Source organism: Melospiza melodia, chromosome 2, assembly GCF_035770615.1.
Source record: "Melospiza melodia melodia isolate bMelMel2 chromosome 2, bMelMel2.pri, whole genome shotgun sequence".
In the NCBI taxonomy this organism is placed as follows: domain Eukaryota; kingdom Metazoa; phylum Chordata; class Aves; order Passeriformes; family Passerellidae; genus Melospiza; species Melospiza melodia.
Window position 1 is genome coordinate 21,492,347 of NC_086195.1, and position 18,556 is coordinate 21,510,902.

At 42.0% G+C, this 18,556-nt stretch overlaps 1 protein-coding gene across 1 annotated transcript in view; it reads left to right on the top strand.

The window, feature by feature from the left end:
- Positions 1-4,658: 4,658 nt before the first annotated feature.
- The window catches only part of ANOS1 (anosmin 1), a 135,348-nt gene continuing 121,450 nt past the window's right edge, over positions 4,659-18,556 (top strand). Inside the window, exon 1 of the mRNA XM_063147910.1 lies at positions 4,659-4,865. Coding sequence (XP_063003980.1) covers positions 4,674-4,865 — 192 coding nt within the window. The 5' untranslated portion in view covers positions 4,659-4,673. The remainder of the gene's footprint in view (positions 4,866-18,556) is intronic.

The following is an 18,556-nucleotide window of genomic DNA, read 5'->3' on the forward strand; positions in this document are numbered from 1 at the left end:
ATGGACAGTTTACTTTTATGTTCACTGACCTGATCCTCTTCTGACAAGGTGACATATTCCTTGCTTCAGCCTTCCCCCTGCTCTTTGGAAATGCCATTTCTGAGGGCTGGTCATGATAATAAAGTCTGGGGCAAAGGCAACATTCAGTTTAATCAAGTCCCCTGTCTCATTAGGCAATGGTCCTATATTTTCCTTAGTCTTATATTTGTCTCCCATGTACTTATAGAAGCCTTTCTTGTTCTTGAAATCTCTGGGCAGATTCAATTCCATTTGAGCTTTAGCTTGATCCCTGTGTTCTCAATGTTTCTGTATTCTTCCCACTTACTGTTCCTTGTTTCCACCCTCTGTATGCTTCCATTCTGCTTCTGAGCATTGCTAGGATCTCCTTGTTCATCCTCAGAGTTCTCCTGGCATTTTTGCCTTCCTTTCTGTTCATGGGGTGGACTGCTTTTGAGATTGGTGAAGGTGATCCCTAAATATTAAATTACTTTTTTGAGTCTCTCTTCTCCCCAAGACCTTACCTCATAGGATTCTTCCAAACAGATCTTTGAAGAGGGCAAATATACTCTGCTGGGCTTTGAACTCAGTTTTCCTCTCCTCCCTGCCCTCAAGATTTTGAACATCTCATGGTGTCTGCCACCAAGAGTGCCCTTGACTTTCACATCTCAATAAGCATTTCCGTGTTGGTATGAAGTCCAGCAGATCACTTGTTCTTGTTGCCTCCTCTTGTCTCTCAGAGGAGAAAGCTACCAACAACACACTCCAGGTGCCTGGATTGCTTATGCCTTGCTGTCTTGTCCCTCCAGCCAATGTTGGGGTGGTTGAAGTCCCTCATGAGGACCAGGGCCTAAGAACTGGGGGCCTGGTGAGGTGGCCTATGGCAGACACCCAATGTAACATCACCTTTACCTGTCCTCTTTTATGTGGTAATAAGGGTTAATCCTATCCCTTATGTGTTCATCTCCCTTCTCCATCCACCCCCAGACTGAGCTCCCCATGCTCCAAATTGACCTCTCACAATGGGCAACTCCCCCTGCTCCCCCTGTCCTTCTTACAAGACAAACATTCTTCCATGGCAGCACTTCAGTCATGGGATCCATCCCACCGTGTCTCCCTGGTCCTGACAAGATGCTGGCCCTGCAGATGGATCCCTGGCTCACTGTCTTTGCTCCCCATATGGCTTTCATAGGCACTTTGGAGAGGCACCCCTGCACGCCGACTTCCTGAAGAGGATTTGGGGGATTATATTGTACCCAGAGCTATGATCATTTTTGATGTAACACAGTTAAAGATAAAGACAATTGAGTAATAAATGGCATATCAGGATGATTTAATACAATAAACTAAATCCGTGAGCTAAAATACAGTGGTTTATATGAAAACAATAAATATTTTTAACATTAACAGTATCTCTTTTATTTTTTTTGCCTGAAATTAGAACCTGATGTTGACAGTTCCCTATAGAGTAAGAAGCAATTCTTTCAGATGAAGCTATGTTAATTCAGAATCGATTAAACCCAGCTCATTAACCAGAACTAAACCGGCACAATGCCCGGTGGCTCTCGCCCCGCAATGCCAGCATGTGGCGCTGTCTCCTGTGAAAAAACAGCCCCTGGCTTGCGGAAAACCTCATTTGAACACTGTCAGATTCTTCAGGAGCACAGGCAGGAAAATAAGGCGGATATTTTTAGCACAAAATTAATACTCTGCACTCGCAAAAATTTGTTAGCACTAATTCTACTATTTCTAATATAAAAGGAATATGTAATGCAATTTATTGAGAAAAAAAGAGTGAGTAAAACGTATTAATGTATTCATGCATCTATTTATCTGGTCAAAAACCATAATTATATTTACAGGTTGGTTGAAATGTACACATCATTTATTTCCAATTTTCTTTATTCTGTAGCCAAATTATTAACATCTTTAAAATGAGTATATTTACAAACTTCCATATCTATCCCTTTGGTCTAGCAGACACTTAGTCCACAGTGGGTTTTAATTACCTACTAAATTCCTGAGCTACCGAGCCTGTTTCATAATCTCCACATAGGGAACAGGACCTGTGTGACTACAGTTTTACTGGAAGTGAACAGCCAGTCTTTTGTGTGCTAACCAAGTCAGCCCTTACTGGGAAGGAATTTTGTGACTACACTGATGATCTCTGTAACCATGAACTTTCAAACAAAAGCAACTGAGCAAACTGTATTCACTAACTTTTTAATCATTAAGGGCTCTATGCCCTTTGCTACCAGACTTTTTAAAAGAAAAGAAACAGGATTCATACCCTTTTAAAATTGGGGGTATGTCATATATATAAAAGACATAAAAGGCATTAGTAGTAACATGAAAGGGATATATCTACTGAATTTTCTAGCTTTTCTAGATTTGCATCTGATTTACAGAAAGTTACATTTTTTTTCCAGGCAGTTCTTATTATCTATGGTAAAAGTTCAATGCATTCAGTGTACCTGTAAACACTATGAATCAACAAAGCAATTTTCATTTCATGACTCAAGGAAAAAGTTGCAAAAGTTTTAGTCAAGGCTTAAGAGAAACTATTTAAAAGATTCAGCTAGAAAGTGGGAAGTCCTGAAGTTAATACTGAGGCCTGAATGGGGTCAACACTATTTGTCATAACATTGCTAAGACTGTGGATTTATTTATGTGTTATTCTGTCATATGCTGTTTTTACTTTTTGAATATAGAGATGCTGGATCGGGCAAAGTAACCAGTTTTCTAGTGGTGAGATACCAGTCAGAATTAATAAAAGCATTTATTTGTGAACCCCTTATGATGTCTGCTCACTACAAGAGGAAAGGTAACGATTCCAGCTGCAAAAATGAGGAAGCTACACAGAATTGACAGAATTCACAGAATGACTAGGTGGGAAGAGGCCTTCAAGATCATCAGGTCCAACCCATGCCCCTTCAGGAGGTATAGCTGAGATGGTTTCCCTTGATGAACCAGGGCATTTCCAAAACAGCTGGCAGAGTATGGCGAGCAGTGCAGACAGCAGGGCACCCTCTGTGCCAGGACGTGGCAGGTGACCTCACCTTTTGGCAGCTGTGCCCCCTCAAGCGTCCAAGGGCACAAAGTGTCATCTCCACTTGGTAACACTGGCAGGGCTGACTCTGGCCTGCTGGCTTTTCTCAAGTGAAGATTTCTGACAGCTGACAAGAGAGACCACAAGCTGCAAAGCAGCATCTAAACTAAAATGTGCCTTGCTTTTTGGTGTGTTTGTATGTTAGCAATACTTCTGACAAGAAATCTTTTCTTAATCTGTGCCTTAATTTTGTGGTAAAACACTAAAACTATAGCTAGGATATATGGGTAGAATTTGACAAGTGATTTCCTAGTTGGAAATAGGAAATCACTATACTTTTTTATACTTTGAATTTCTGATATACAAGTGCACAAAAGATGTATGCATATAGCCTGATGAGAATAACATTGGGGAATATGTTTTTATTTCACATTTGTATAAATAAGAACATTGGTAGAAAAATTGTAGCCCTGTAAAATTAGTACCAGCCAGAAGGGTTGAAGATCTTGCAGACTTTTATGAGATTTTAGATGACTTTCTTAGTGAACACAACTTATACTTGAACTTGTTCCAGTAAAGATGCCTCCTGAAGCCTTTTTAATACAGGGTTTGGTAACCACACCACACTACTACTTATAATAGTAACTGACCTAGTACTAACTCCTGAAATGGCCTAAGAGTTTTAGCTTATTTCAGCTCATACAACCGTGGGATTTTCAAGTTCAGGAGGCTCAATCCACAGGCTCTGGTGAGAAACGATCCACTGGCTCCTTCTGGCAGCACACACTTGAGCCGGGAGGAGTGCACGCAGGGCGCACAGGGAGAGGAATGTGGTAGGCAACCTCTGTGCTACATCCTACGGCACACGCTCCGGCCCCGGAGCCGACGGCAAGAGGGAAAGGATGTTAGGCTGATATTTACTGTATGGGGGCCATTTTACAGCTCAAGGTGCTGTTTTAATCTCTGCACCTATTACACAGAGATATTTGCACTAATGACTTGTAGATTTTCATTTTTAAATAACTCTTCAAAGGAGCCTGTATGTGTGTCACCTTGGGACGAGAGCTCACAGCAGCGTTACTCTGCAAGAAGCACCCAGTTTCAAAAAGTGATTTCCCTCCCTTCTCGCTTCCCTGTCCTTTTATTTCTTCTTTTAAAAATCAATTTTTGAAAAGAGACTTAACCAGGGTGTTCCCTGGCGCCCAGCCACCCCCACGCCTGTGTGTGGGGACAGGTCGTGCGGCTCGGCGGCGGGCCGTGCCCGCAGGTGGCGGCGTGCGGGCGGCAGGGAGGGAGGCGGCGAGGGCGGGCAGGCCGGGGCCGCACGGCGCTGCCCGCGGGCACGGCCGGGGCCCGCCCGCCGCCGCCGGCGCTCGGCGCAGCCAATGGCGCGGCTCTGCCGGCATCGGCCCGCCCGCTGCCGCCGGGGGAGGGCCGTGGGCCGGGGCGGGCGGGAGGGAGGACGGGGGTGAGGGGAGTTGAATGATTGAACTTTCTTGTGTAGTTTCTGCGGCGCGGAGGTGTCCGTCCCCGGCGCTGCCCGGCACCAGCCCAGCGAGCGGCAGCCAGCTCACCCCGGCGCCCGCAGCCCCCCGGCCGCCCCTCTGCCCTCCTCTCCCGCGGAGCGATGGTGCGGAGGGCGCCCGGCGTGTCCCTCGCCCTGCTCCTCTGGGTGACGGCCGCCTGCGGCAGCCCCGACGGGCCGGGGGCCGCCGCCGCCGCCCGAAGGCAGGACGAGGCTTTCGCCGCCGCCAGATGCACCTCCAGGTGCCTGAGCCTCCAGATCACCCGCATCTCCGCCTTCTTCAAGCATTTCCAGGTAGGGGCATGGCACGGCGCAGGGAGCCTCTGCCACCGTCCGGAGAGCGGGTGTCTCCCGGAGCGCGGGGTGGGGTTGGAAAGGACGGCCGAGGCTGGGGCTGGGGTTGGCGAACTTGGGGACGGCAGCCCCAGGGGATGGGCGGCACCTGGAGGCGCCGAGCAGGTGGGCACGGCCCCGCGGCAGCGCTGAGCCCCGTCGGTGCCTGTGGGTGCCGGCCGGGCTCCCCGCCTGGCGGGTCCCGGGGCTCCTGGCAGGTGCCCGGCGCTCCCGGCCGCTGTCTCCGGTGGTGTCCGGGCGGTGGGGCGGGCGCGACGCGGAGCTCCCGGGCCGGCCGTGCGCTCTCCTGCCGAGGGCGGGCGGCGATCCCGCGGGCTCCGCCTGCCTGAGCGCCGGTGCGCCAGCCGGCCGCCGCAGGTGGCTCGCTTCCCCAGCCCGGTGGGAAAGTTTGAGCCTGTTTTTCAAGAGCGATAATCGTGAGCGTGTTATACTTGGTTCTGACCTCCTGGAAGGTGAAGGTGGGGGTAACGCTGTGTTTTTTCTTTTCCCCCTGGGATAGAGAGGCACATATTTGGCTAACGGCACGAACAGGGATAAAGTGGGGAGAAATGGAATTGAAGTGGCGGGAGACCTGCGGGGCTTGAAATGAAAGCTGGAAGCAGTGCGCGGCTAGTGCAAGAGCAGCGAGTGTCTGCCCGTCCTTCCCCCTCTTCTAGTTACGCGCGCACCTTTCCCTTTCCCCACCTGTTCTTCACTGCGCAAATATTAAACCTCCTCGAATTTATCCAGATGACGGAAACCCTTCCGAGCTGTGAGCCGCTCTCCGTCCCCAGAGCCGCAGCCCCTTGGGGAAGGGCAGGGCAGCTCGGAGCGGAGGGAGCCCCCTCGGGGACGCGCCGCTCGCTCCCCCCGGCGTGCCGGTCCCTGAGACGCCGGGAACGTCCGAGCAGAGCGCCTTGGGTGAAGTTGTGTTCGGGGCAAGGGTGTCGGCACCAAAGGCAGGTCTCAGAGGCATTTCGGGATAAACCGATTTAAAAAGACAAAACCAGAGGGAATGTTGAAGGAGAGCGGAGTGTGTGCGGTGTAAAGGCAGCAGGGAGTTGGTTGGGTGCCGTCAGCCGGGTTTGGGTTGAAGGGACCGGGCTTGCGACCCGAGCCGAGCGGAGAAGGGGCGGCCCTGGCCTGGCCTGGCCGCTGTCAGCGCTCCGTGCATCCCGGGATGGCCTGAAAGGAGCATACCCATTAATATAGCTCATTATCTCGGAGAGCGGTCAGGGTTTTTTATTGCGTTGTCAAGCAGTTGTAACTTACTTGTTTTACAGTTTCAGTGGCTAAAGAGGCAGTTTAGACCAAGCCAATTTCACAGCGAAAGGGTTTTTTTTTTTTTTTTTTTTTGTGTGTGTTTTCTTGACAAGATTTCTTTTTCAACGTAAAACTGCTGACAGAATGCACACTGCACACAATCGTGATTACATTTTAATTAGCTAGAGTAAAATAAGTAGGGAATTACTCAGTTAGGACTTGATAACTGGCTGTTTTTTTTGTAATCAATTGAAAATCTCAGAGTTTTAACCTCAACCTGCTAAAGCACGTGGTAATTTATCTTAATTACTACGGATTAAACTCCTGTTAGACATGAAACGACTGTAATGTTTGGAAGATAAAGCGCTCTCGTTTATAAAAGTTAAGCTCTCCATTGTCTTATAATGAGGAAAAGGAGGAGAGTTTTAAAGTACATCAGGCATCCAGTGTTCTCACAGGAGACTGATAAAACAGTGTAGGATGTGCACGTTTGGGCCAGATAATTCCATGTGGGCTAAAAGGGTATGATGTTCCATTCCTTTCTCTGCTCCCTCCTTCTGGCCATTCCCCTCCCCTTTTCATCTCAACTGGTAGCAATTTCTGGAGCTCTTTTCATTTCAGATGTCCACTTATCTTGTAATCTGATTCAACCTTTGAAGCAAACTAAACACTAGCTCTTCCCAATCAGAGCAGGAAGGAACTCTAGTGTCTCCCAGTTAGGCAAGAATTGAAAGACTGACCCACTCCCTTCTCAGCCCTGCTTTAGATGCAGCCTCAGTGGTGGGGGTTAGGGGGACAGCAGCTGGACAGGCTGTGCAAGAGATGATGTCCCCAAAACTTCACAGAGACTTAATTTCATGTAGTTTATGGCACTAAAATCACATTACTAACAACTTTTTAAAGAGAATCGGGTAGTATGAATAGGAAGTCTGGGTTAATTCTGTACTTTCTGGCTCTTGTTTGAATGGCAGCTAATGTATTTCCAACTTTTAAGTGTTCACAAGGGATTTTAATTGATCCCCCCCAGAGAAGTTTCACCCATTTTGCTTTACTGTCCTTATTTTTTAAAGTTTCAAGAGCGGTATTCTTTCTAAAAAGCCTATTTGTTAATTTACACTTGGGAAGCAATTCTAAGCCTATTTTAAATGTACATTGTCAGTAGACAATGCCAGTAGAAATTATTTGAACTGAAGCATAGGTCAAGCAATATATTTTTTATTCCATGTAGACTATTGATGTGGGCTAGAAGAAGAATCGGTCACCTAAATCAAAAATCTTTGATCTTCAGAGTACTTGTTGGAGGGACACAGATGCCTGCTTATTCCTATAAAATCTCCATGGCTGGGGGGTTTTCCAGTTCTGGTGGTGTTGGGAAGTTCCATGTAGAGGTTGTACCAAATGATACATGAGATCATTATGGGAGTTATGCACTACGTGGGTCCTAGGCCCAATGAAATGTGTGTGTTTTATATCTATGGCCTATTTCCAGGCCATGATCTTTCACAGAGAGCATGCTAGCAAAAAGGCCTTTCATCCTAAGCAATCAAAAAAAATTATAATCAGGAGAGGTCATAGTGGATTTTTCTTTTATATAAAAATGTATTGATTACATGCTCATCCAAGGTAGAGAATTATGTTTAATCACTAAATGAAGAGACTTCAACATATCACTTCTGTCTTACTGGAATGTGTTCAGTAGTGGCTTTAGCTTGCTCTGAAATTTTGCAGATGAGAGAAAGCATTTTTATCCCAACTGTGTAACTCAGGCCCCTGGACAGAGTGAAGCATTCATTGACCTGTAACCAGAAAGAGTAAGGGCAAAGAGAGCTCATCTCTTTAGCCTTATGTTCAGAGAGTACTTATTTTAAATCTTTTGGGTGTTGACTGTTTGGGGTTTGACTGCTGCAAAACATGTATGAGGGAGCAATTGGAGCATTCACTGGAGCCTGTCCATGCTCTTGGGTCACTGCCTTGATAAAGCAGAGTTCCTAGTGCTGTGCTTCTTTTTCTGACAAAATTCTCTCTAAAACACCTGAACAGGGGAGGATGGCAGGAATGCTCTTCCAGTAAGCTGGAGCTTTACCATCAAATGGCCTGCTTAGGAGTAGGTGTAGATTTGAACCTTGAAGTCCTGTACCATAATCAGCATTGCGTGCATTTGGCTGTTATCTAAAAGAGCGTGCCTCAGTGTTAATATAGTGCCCTTATAAGATGGGCAGGGCAATTTTCCTCCTCTAGTCTGAAATGAGAGGAAGAACTAAGGTGTCTGGCTCCATAAGAAACCTCAAGACTCTGAATCCTGTGTGGAAAAAGGCATACTATTTTTGGGACAGAAGTTGTACAGTGATGTCATTGGGCATGTTCTTTCCTCAACATTTTCTTATTAAGGCAGTTTCTGTCTCAGTGTTTTAGTTGATCTCCAGGAGAAAGGTACAAATTTTAATTTGATGTATTCAAAGTTTGTGAGTCTGGTTTTATAGTTATTTATCACAATAGGTTAAGCCCCATGAAGATGAGATCAGTTACTGCACAAATTTTTTGTTTTTTTGAAAAGGGTATGGGTATAAACCAGGACCTCATACAGCCAGCTGGACAAGAGGCCTGAACTCTCAGATTAGTTTTGGTAGAGCTTTTCTGCATATCCTGTCTGTTTTACTGGAGTGAGACTAAACTCCTTGCATTGCTGTCTGTGGGTGTAGCCTTTCCCATTTGTGATATTAGTTGTGGATGAACTTGTTTTGTTTTGGGGGACCAGGCATGGCAGTGACCTTTTTTTAGTGTTTTGTTTTCAAGTGGAGTGAAAAAACAATTTGGATTTTAATCTCTATTGCCAGCCATGTGAGACATGTTTTAAAACTGGCATGATTAAAATTTTCTTTGTGAATAAGAGCTTGAATATCAATATAACTACTTAGGCTAAAAATGTTATGGTGTGCTAACTTTACTTTGACCTGTGGACTTGTTGATCTTTGTCTTAGCTGGGATCTGTTGTAGACCTCTCAAGCTCAAGTGTCTTCCTGGGTAATATGTGCAACTTGATAATTTACCTAAGGCACAGGACTGGTCAGTCTTGTTTACTGGGTCAAAAGCTGAGAGGGTGGTAGAACATGTCCTAGGAATTTGGAGTAGTTGCCAGTAAAATTGCCTGTGGTTGTGGTGTGGTGTCACTGGAGAGGTTACAGCCATATGCTCACTGAGTGTATGCTGAGGCTGAACAGCACCTCCTGGCAACTTGTTCTAGCATTTGCCCACCCTCACAGTACCAACAGGGGTGTTTTCTCATGTTCACATTAAGTTTCCCATGTTTCACATGTGTCCATTGCCTCTTGTGCTGTTACTGGGCTTCACTGAGAAGAGTCTGGCTTCATTTTCTTTACTCTCTCCCATCAGGTACTTACAAACATTGATGAGAAACCATTGAGGTTTTTCTATTCCAGACTAAATATTCCCAATTCTTTTAGCCTCTTCTCATGAGAGAGATATGACTATCCCTTTTCTGGGCTCTCTCCACTAAGTCCATCTCTTTCCATGCAATGGGGGGCCCAATACTGGACCCAATACTAGCACTCCAGGTGTGGAGGAGTGACTAGAACAGAGAACAGGATTGGCTACATTTTAAGGATATAATGCCTGCTAAATACTGTTTACTGATATCCATTTTAAGGATATAATGCCTGCCTGTTACTTGCTTCTAAATTAATTTTAATGATTTAGATTTTCTTGCATGAGTTCATATATGACCATTTATGATTATCAGTGCATTAAAACTACAATGCTAATCAATGCTAAATCAATTTTTTTCCATCCTTTCAGATATTGGTACATCTCACTATAGTTTTAAATTTTTTGAGGGGGTAATCCTCAGCATTAAATTGAATCTTAGCAAATCCATTTCTTTATTCATCAGGGGAAAGTCCAGGTACATAGAGATGTATACATGTTTTGTGATCCAGCATTGTGATTGCTGCTTGAACAGGCTCATGAGAGATTGTTTAAACTCATTAAAATGGGCACTGATTAGAAACATGCAGCCAACACCGTGGGTGACCTTGGTCACATGGAGGTGCTGTGTTCATGTTGACTTACTTGTGAAGTGGATGAATTGTAGCTGAAAATTTTGATACAACATAGACATCCTTCAAGTGGTAAGCCAGTTTCGTGATATATGGAAGGAAATTAGAGAGAAATTACCTCTTGTAAATGTGATTTAGTGTAAATCTAATAGTAATATACTATGATTTAGTACTTAGGAATTAGTACTAAGCTAGATGAGCCAAGGCTAACTCAAAATTGTTTTTGAAAGTATGGAAAAATATTGTTTTAAGCTAATAGAACCATATGTTGCATAGTGTTTAGTAGCTGTAAAAGGGAAGAGTAAGGCCTTAGAAGTTTGTTATATTGAATGACTGATAACTATATGGTGGTAGGAGGTTGTTTTTAGTGTTGTAGAAGGACTCTTGCCTTTCAGGACAACTAAAGTTTTTGAAGAAAAACAGGCAATTCTTTTAAGTGAGTAATAAAAGGTTCTCAAATTTTATATCTGCAAGCAAATAATGTGCAAGTGATTACCTCTAGATAAGCAATACCAGATTTCACCTACAAGTCAGGAAGCTGGTTGTCTCAGTGCCAGCACATCTGCCTTCAAATTGCCTGTAACTCTGAAGTGACTGCACCTGCAATAATCTGCAATGGGTCCCAGCTGGGAAAGTGAGGGCCAGGCTGAAAGTCCAGGATGCTTGTGTCTCTCTGTGCTCTGCTGTAGAGAAGCTGGAAATCATGAAGAAACCATTTATTGTAACTGTCTCAAATAATTCTGAAACTATAAATTGTTTTTATTAAATCTTTTGAAAAGATATGTGGTACTTCTGTAGTGAGATATGTGGTGTCTTATTCCCAGAATGTTTCAGTTCCAATGGACAGGCTGCCCAGGCACTGAGTTTGCTTAGTTCTCTTGGGACATGTTCACAACCTTTTCTAAATGTGAGGATGTGTGCCATCTGCTTTTGTTGCTGTTTCAGTACTCATCTCCTTTCCAAAAATAGCCCTTGTGTTAAGTAATTCTGACTTTCATGTGTCTTGCAAAGCCCGCTGCTCCTAATTTATTTCCATAGACAAATTGTAGCATTTGTCATTACTTTGTTTTTCTCAAAACTCATTAGAGGCCCAATCCTTCCCCTGTTTTTGATGTTCATATGGCATATGATCTGGATAATTATTCTGGCATTTGGTGTGCCCTGATTATCTAGATCTGCAGTCATGAACAAAAGGTGCACAGATCCAACAGAATCTTGGGTAAAACCTGTGAAAATGAAAGGTTTGTTTTGAATAACAATGGTTGCAGCTAGTGAAAACAGTTGCATTATTCACTGTATTGTGTAATTGAGCCATAGTTAGTCTTTGCTGTTGTAACCTGGTCTGGTATGAACCTCCCTAAGTGGGAGTTTTCACTTTCTCACAACCAGACCCAAATCTCTTTGCCCTCAGAGGATGCTTGCATAGTTGATGTGAGTGCTGGGGTTTACATGGCCTGGTCATTGTTTTCTAGAGGCTTTGATTACTCAGACTTGCTCATTGCTGTCCTAAATTAAAATACTTGTCTGTGTCTCAAGTGTAAGTTTAAATGCAAATCAAGTGAACTGTATGAAAATATAAGTGGATGGTGAGGAATTGTACTGAACAATAGGAGTTGCCAAGATGTTTTTCTCATGTTTACTTGTGTATTCCTATATATAAAGAAAACAATTTCTTTATGGTTATGTTTGTAAAATTAAAATTGCTGTTAATTTGGTAAATGTGCTGGATACCAGATGCAATAAACCCAATGCTAATTACTAATAGGTTTTAAAGCAGACATTTTAGATGTAGAAAATATGGGCAAAGAGTAGTTTAAATGTCACAGTCATGTTGGTGAGGGGGGGAATGCTGCTTTTGAAAAGCATTAGAAAACTTCTCAAAGAAAAACACTGTCAGTTCTAAAATGTAAATCTTTTTCCATTGGAAGATATAGTCACTTAATACTGAGCAAAAGGTTTTCCAGATGGGTAGTGTTCAAATTAAAACTATTATTAAAGCATTATTTGTTGTCTGAATATGGGTTGTCTCTGTGATGAACAAGTGCTCTGAACTTAATTAAAATGTGTTTGATTTAGTAAGTGTTGTATAAGGAAAAAAACCCCAAAATGTTAGATTTCTGAGACAGCTTGAAAAGCAGACTGATTTTCCAGATGCTCATCCTTTGTCATTTTGTAAAGGGCATCTTCTTAAGATTGAATGCTAAATTTGTGTTTACCAATAGAAATTGTTCTTCACATTCTGACCTGCATCTCCACTGGCCATTCTATGTGAATTTTTACTCTATCCAACTAGCTGGATTGGAGTACATAGCCAACTTTTGTAAACAGAAAAAGAGAGTGGTATAAATTAGCATCTGTGTCTTTAAAGATTGAAAGTAGGAATAATGACTGAGTATCAGCAACATCCTACAGAAGACAGACACATCTGTATTGATATTTAGTAGCTGGTGCCTAGCAAATGTAAACCTTGCGCTAAAACTCCTTGCCCAGGAGTTTACACCAAGAATCTTCATTTTTTGATCTCTCCCACAGCTGAGCCTTATAAGGCTTTATACTTCAAAAACCTTTGAAGTCCATGAAAAGCCTTCTGTTGATTTCAGCTGGAGCAGGTCCATGTGTGAACACTAGGTCCATGTAGTCAGCAAAGTAGAGTGCTGTGAGCTCCACTTTCTGCTTTGGAACTGGGTGTCCCAGCTCCAGGTGTATCTGTTTTTTGGTCTTTTGATGACCAAGAGGTCTCAGGACACAGAGATGAAGAACTGGGGGTGTTGAAAGGTAAGTGGACCCTTTAAACTTGAAAGCAGAGTACTGTTCTTTTCATCTCTGATTAAAAAGAAGCACACATTCTATCCACTGAAAATAATATCAGATTTGGGGAACAACCCCAGTCCAAAGTTTTAATGGCATTTCTGTTGTCTTCTGTGAATAACATTTTCACAAATGTGTCTCTCTAGTCTGTCAAAGAGATGTGACATCAAAGTTATGTACACACATATGCAATTACATTCCTTAAAAAAGAAGAGACTTGTCTCAAGCTTGCAAAGGAAAGGACTCCCCTGATGAGCAGCTGAGATTGCTGAGGAGCACATGTCTTCAGAACTTATAGGAAAAGCAAGAAAAGGGACAGGATCTCAGAATGGAGAAAGGTGGAGGTAGGGAGACTCTAGCAGGATTGCAATACTGGAAGGAGAAATTATGTGAGAGTAGAGGGCACTGTAAAATTTCCTGTGACACAATTAATTGAAATTAAGGAATTATGGAAGCAGAGAACAGATGTAATGGGTCTGTAGGAAGAGTTGTTTGTAACTGTTTCTTGTGAACATGTTTTATTTCTGTCCTTTCTCAGCTGCTTGAAATTTTACTTGGTTTAAAAAAATTAATATTTCTGTTTTGAAATATAGTAAACATGTTTTGAAAATCCTTTTGTCTTCATTGAAGAGGAAAGGCCATTATGAAAATTCACAACAAAGTTCTAGCTGACATTGTATTTCATGTCAGAGCTCAGACAAACTGCTGCCACTGTAATTCCTCAAGTGGTCACAGCTGAAACTGCAGACCTGGCCAAGGTAGTGAAGCCTGTTTTTTCAGCAATCTAGCTGTCATGGATCCTGTAAAAGATAATATGAGGGAAATAGAATTGCTTTGGAGCAAATGTCTTGTATCCAGACAGTCAGAAATTGAGGCTGATGGTGAAGATTGGGTGAGAATAATGTACTCATTTAGTCTAGTGCAAACGTAGTTGAACTCTCCCTGCCATTTTTATGAGAATTTAGAAGCATAGTTCTGTTTTTCTTTTTTTAATATATTACTCTTTAGGGAAGTTATCTTCACAGTAATTTATATTAAAAAAAAAGAAAGAAAAGCAATCTCAGCTCATGTACATGAATGTGATTTCTCAGCTAGTGATTTAGGCCATGAGCATAGAGCAATATGTCATTTGTATTTAACTGATCATATTTTCTAACTGCTAATGACTGGAACATTCCAGTCAGGCCTCAGGGCATTTTTGGACCTAGACACTACAAATTCATTTTTTTGACCTCTGTGCTGTAAGACTTTGGATTTCCTTTGAATTTAGCACATGGCTGAACAGATATGTGAAGCAGCAAATAGTGAGGAAGGGGTGATAACAATGTATTATTACGATGATGATGTCTTAATACAGTGACTATTTGTCATTCTCTTCCCCAGAATTCATATCCCTATGTATAAACTATTTCAACAGTGTGGCTTTTTTTTTTCTTTTTCGATTAGGTGATGGTTGTAGCTCCTTTGACAACAATAAAATCATGTTAATGTGTAACTACAACTAGACAATAATGAATCACACCATTATCTGCCCCCATTTTTAATTAGTTACAAAGAGTCTATAATATGTTGACATTTAATTTGTACCTAACAATTTTGGGAAGGGAACTGGAACTAAAAGAGCTTGAGGCTTTCTTCTGCTTTGAAATTTCCTTCTATGCAACCGTGAACTGAGATCAAGAATTAGCCAAACATTGGTCAGTCTGGATATGCAGTAGGTGGAAGAAACATTTGGGCTTAGACAAACTGACACAAAGAGGTAAAAATAATCCAATTAATGAAGAGTGTGTCACTTCATATAGTACTTAGTAGCAGCTATGGGACATGTTTGTCAGGGTAGATAAGGAAAGAAGATGTAGATTTTTACAGCTAGGAGCTTATTGCTGGATTTTTTCTTTGGGTTAAAAAGTTGAATACACAATGTGAAAGACAGGAGCTTTCTGGTAAGTTTCATGGGTTTTCTGTCCAGTGGGTCCTCACCAAGTGGAGTAGAAATGCGCATGCAGAATATTAGTTCATCTTGTAAAAGATTTGATTATTCATAGATTCACACCTGTGCATTTGAGCACTGGACAGCATCAAAGCCAGAATTTTCAGTGGCAATTGATGTGGAACAGAGAACAATAATTATTTCAAGTCTTCTTCCTGTGTTCAAAACTGTCCTTATGTAGAAAAAAAGAGCAGCAATGTGAACTAAACTTGAAAGTTAAGTTTAACCTTAGCTGTTTTCCAAATTGTAGAAAAGTGAACATTTACAGTTTCCTAAAGGATATATGCTGGCTGCCTTTGTTTTGGAATAGAAAACATGACTTGGTTAGTTTTAAAAACTGAAGAGCTTTACAAATTAATGTAGGGTAGGCTCATGTTGCTTACTTTAACTGGGGATCTTTCAGATTTCTGACTGATACTCATTGATTCTTCCATTCATGTAATTAGTAGCCTAAGATGGGATTTTTCGCGAGTTTTTGTTTCTGGCCTGAGTCTGATATCTCTGCATTTGATAGTAATGCACCCCACAGTTTCAATGGAAACAAGCTTAGGTCAGTGAAAATATAATAGAAATACCTGTTTACAGTTTAGAGATAAAAAAACCAAAAAGTTCTCAGTATGCTCTTTGAAGGCAATTAACTTGAATTTGTTAAATATCATCTTATTGTGTCATGACATCTTTTTTTTTCAGTTCAGTGGTAGTAAATGACACAATGCCATTAGGACAAAGTAAAACTGAATTGCCAGATATATGCTAGATGTAAAGCACGTTTAAATATTTGTAGAAGAGATTCTTTCAGATGACAAGGGAAGGTAGAAGCAATTTAATGTAACCGGAGCTAAGTACCTCTAAAGACAGTAGACAATTTTTTTTTTTAAAGATTAGATACTGCCCAGTTCCTGATTATTACTCCATGTATCCAGGTGCTGTCAGAGATTCCAAAGTATCCCTTTAAGTTTCATCAGCAGGCATGGCATGTTCTTTTAATAACAGGAGTAGATGTCAAATTTTTATGCCTCTAAGATGCTGAGTCATACTTAGGAGATCCATCTGGTATAGATCCAGCCTCAGTTAACTTGTTCTCACCCATGAACTTCCCACTGAGAAAGTAAATCGAGCAGAGCTCCTCAGTCTAATGAAGGAGAAACTTGGATATTATCAATCTAGTTGGAGTACCAGAACCCCCTTCACTGTCTTTCTTTCTTAGTTGCTTTACACAGGTGACAAGGCTAGTAAAATGGAGGGAAACTTTAGAACTGGGACAGAATTCCTGGAGCACACCACCACTATCAGCAACTTTCCAAAAAGGAAGAACTGAAGTATTTGTCAGTTCTGCAGAAAATGGTGATTTAAGAAAGAAAAAGAACCTTATTTTAAAATGCCTGCTGATAGTACACATTATTGACAACTGGTATTAACTGCAGTCATCCACATTTTAGAGCTTAAGGATATATATTACAATGGTTTTCTTTGTGGCTGTTGATTTAGGTTAAAGATATAAAAGTAAATGCTGGGCTTCACAACTGGTGTGATTCCTGCAGTGGAATTCTGTGAAATTCCATATCCAATTGTTTACATTAACTGAAGGCTTTAAAATTATGTGGCTTGGGTAGGGACTTAGGCTGTGCTTTGACATCTCTCATGTTACAAGCCTTTCAATAACTTCAATGCAAATTAACCTGATTTAATTTTTAGCTCTTTCACCTGGTGCCAGGAAGGTCTGAAACATGATGGACCTGTCAGCAAATGCTTGTTCTGCATAACAGCTACGTCTCTGGTAACCAGATGTGTTAATGACAAATGCTTCAGTTCTGCCTTCAAGGGAGATTAATTTTCCTTTTATGGTATGTCTTCATTAGTTAGTTAGACTGTATTCTGAAAACCTGACATATGAAGTGCTTTTATGTTTGTGGGAAGTTTTATGGCAATGTGATGAAGCAACATAAATTTTCCACTGAAGATTGTCGGTGAAGAAAGATCAAGTTAATACCCCTGCACCTTGAATTGTATGAGTAGTTTTAGTATATTGTTGTCAGTATAATTTAATGTTGATTTCTTCTCTCTCTCATCAGTCCTTTCACAGTCTTAGGTTGCTTGCAAGGTGGTCTGTGACCGTGGTCACAGGGGTTTTTGGATGAGGGAAGAGACGAGAATGTTGACTCCATGTTCAGAAGGCTTGATTTATTATTTTATGATACATATTATTACATTATAACTATACTAAAAGAAAAAGAAAGGAAAAGGTTTCCTCAGAACCTAGCTAAGCTAAGAATAGAAAAGAATGAATGATAACAAAGGCAGCTCTCTCGGACTCTGTCCGAGATAGCTCAGTCCTTGATTGGCCATTAATTATAAATATCCAAGATGGCCCAATCAGGAATCCACCTGTTGCATTCCACAGCAGCAGATAACCATTGTTTATATTCTTTTTCTGGGGCCTCAGCTTCCCAGAAGGGAAAATCCTAAAGAAAGGATTTTTAGTGAAAAAGATGTCTGCGACAGTGGTCTAGAACAATGGACTGCAGCAATTGTCCCATGGAATATACATTTCTTGTAGCATATAGTTCTTAAACTGGAAAAAGCCCCTTAGAAAAAGGGAGGAATCTATTGTAACTTGTATTAAAAGGTTGTTTCTGTCAGGAATGTACTGTCAGTGTTGCAGGGCCAATGGGTCTCTGCTAGGATCAGGTTAGCAGATGTGTTAAATTTCGAGTGGAATGGGAAAGACTCACCCACCCTTCAGGGTGCTCCTTCCCTTGAGGTCTGTTTTTCATCCATTGTCACCACAATGTCATTGCAACTTCTGCTGTTGTGCAATCTGTTACCATTCCTTAAAATAGGAAAGGAATAAGGATGTGGTGTGCACACGAACACCAACAGGGATTGCAGGTCTGGGAGCTGGGGAATGACAGCAGCACTGCCTGGTCTGGGGAAGGGCACCAGGAGTTCCTCTGCTTGTGTGACTCTGCCGGGAGGAGGGTGTTCAGAAAGTGATGGGATGTGATGGCATGTGGGGTATCTGAGCAGAGGCCACTGGCATCTCCCAGTCTTTATGACAGGCTTCCTTTGGCAGCCCTGTGTGTTGGCCTTCTGCAGAAGTGAGGGCTGGGTTGGAAAGGGACAGCCAAGGAACAAAGAAATAGGAGCAATGGAGAGAAGAGTGTTAACCTGTCTGATAAGATTTTTGTTGAGCTGTGCTTTGGAGAGGAAGCAATAAATTGTGGCCTTATTAAACTGCACCCATTACATCTTTTCTGTCTCCCTGCAGCATCTACAGTGAAGGCAGATGTATGAAAATATTAATAATTAAAATATATCAGGGAAATAATACTTTTTTTTCTGAAATGCTGCTTTATCTGTTGTGGTGAAAGACTTTTTTTCGTGTGTGTGTAAGTTCTAACAATATTTTGGGTTTGGTTCAGATTGCAGATAGGCTATTCTGTTTAAGTCCAAGACTAATTTTTATTTGACAAAATATCTAATTCATGAATGGCCACAACTCTTTTGCAAATGTTTTT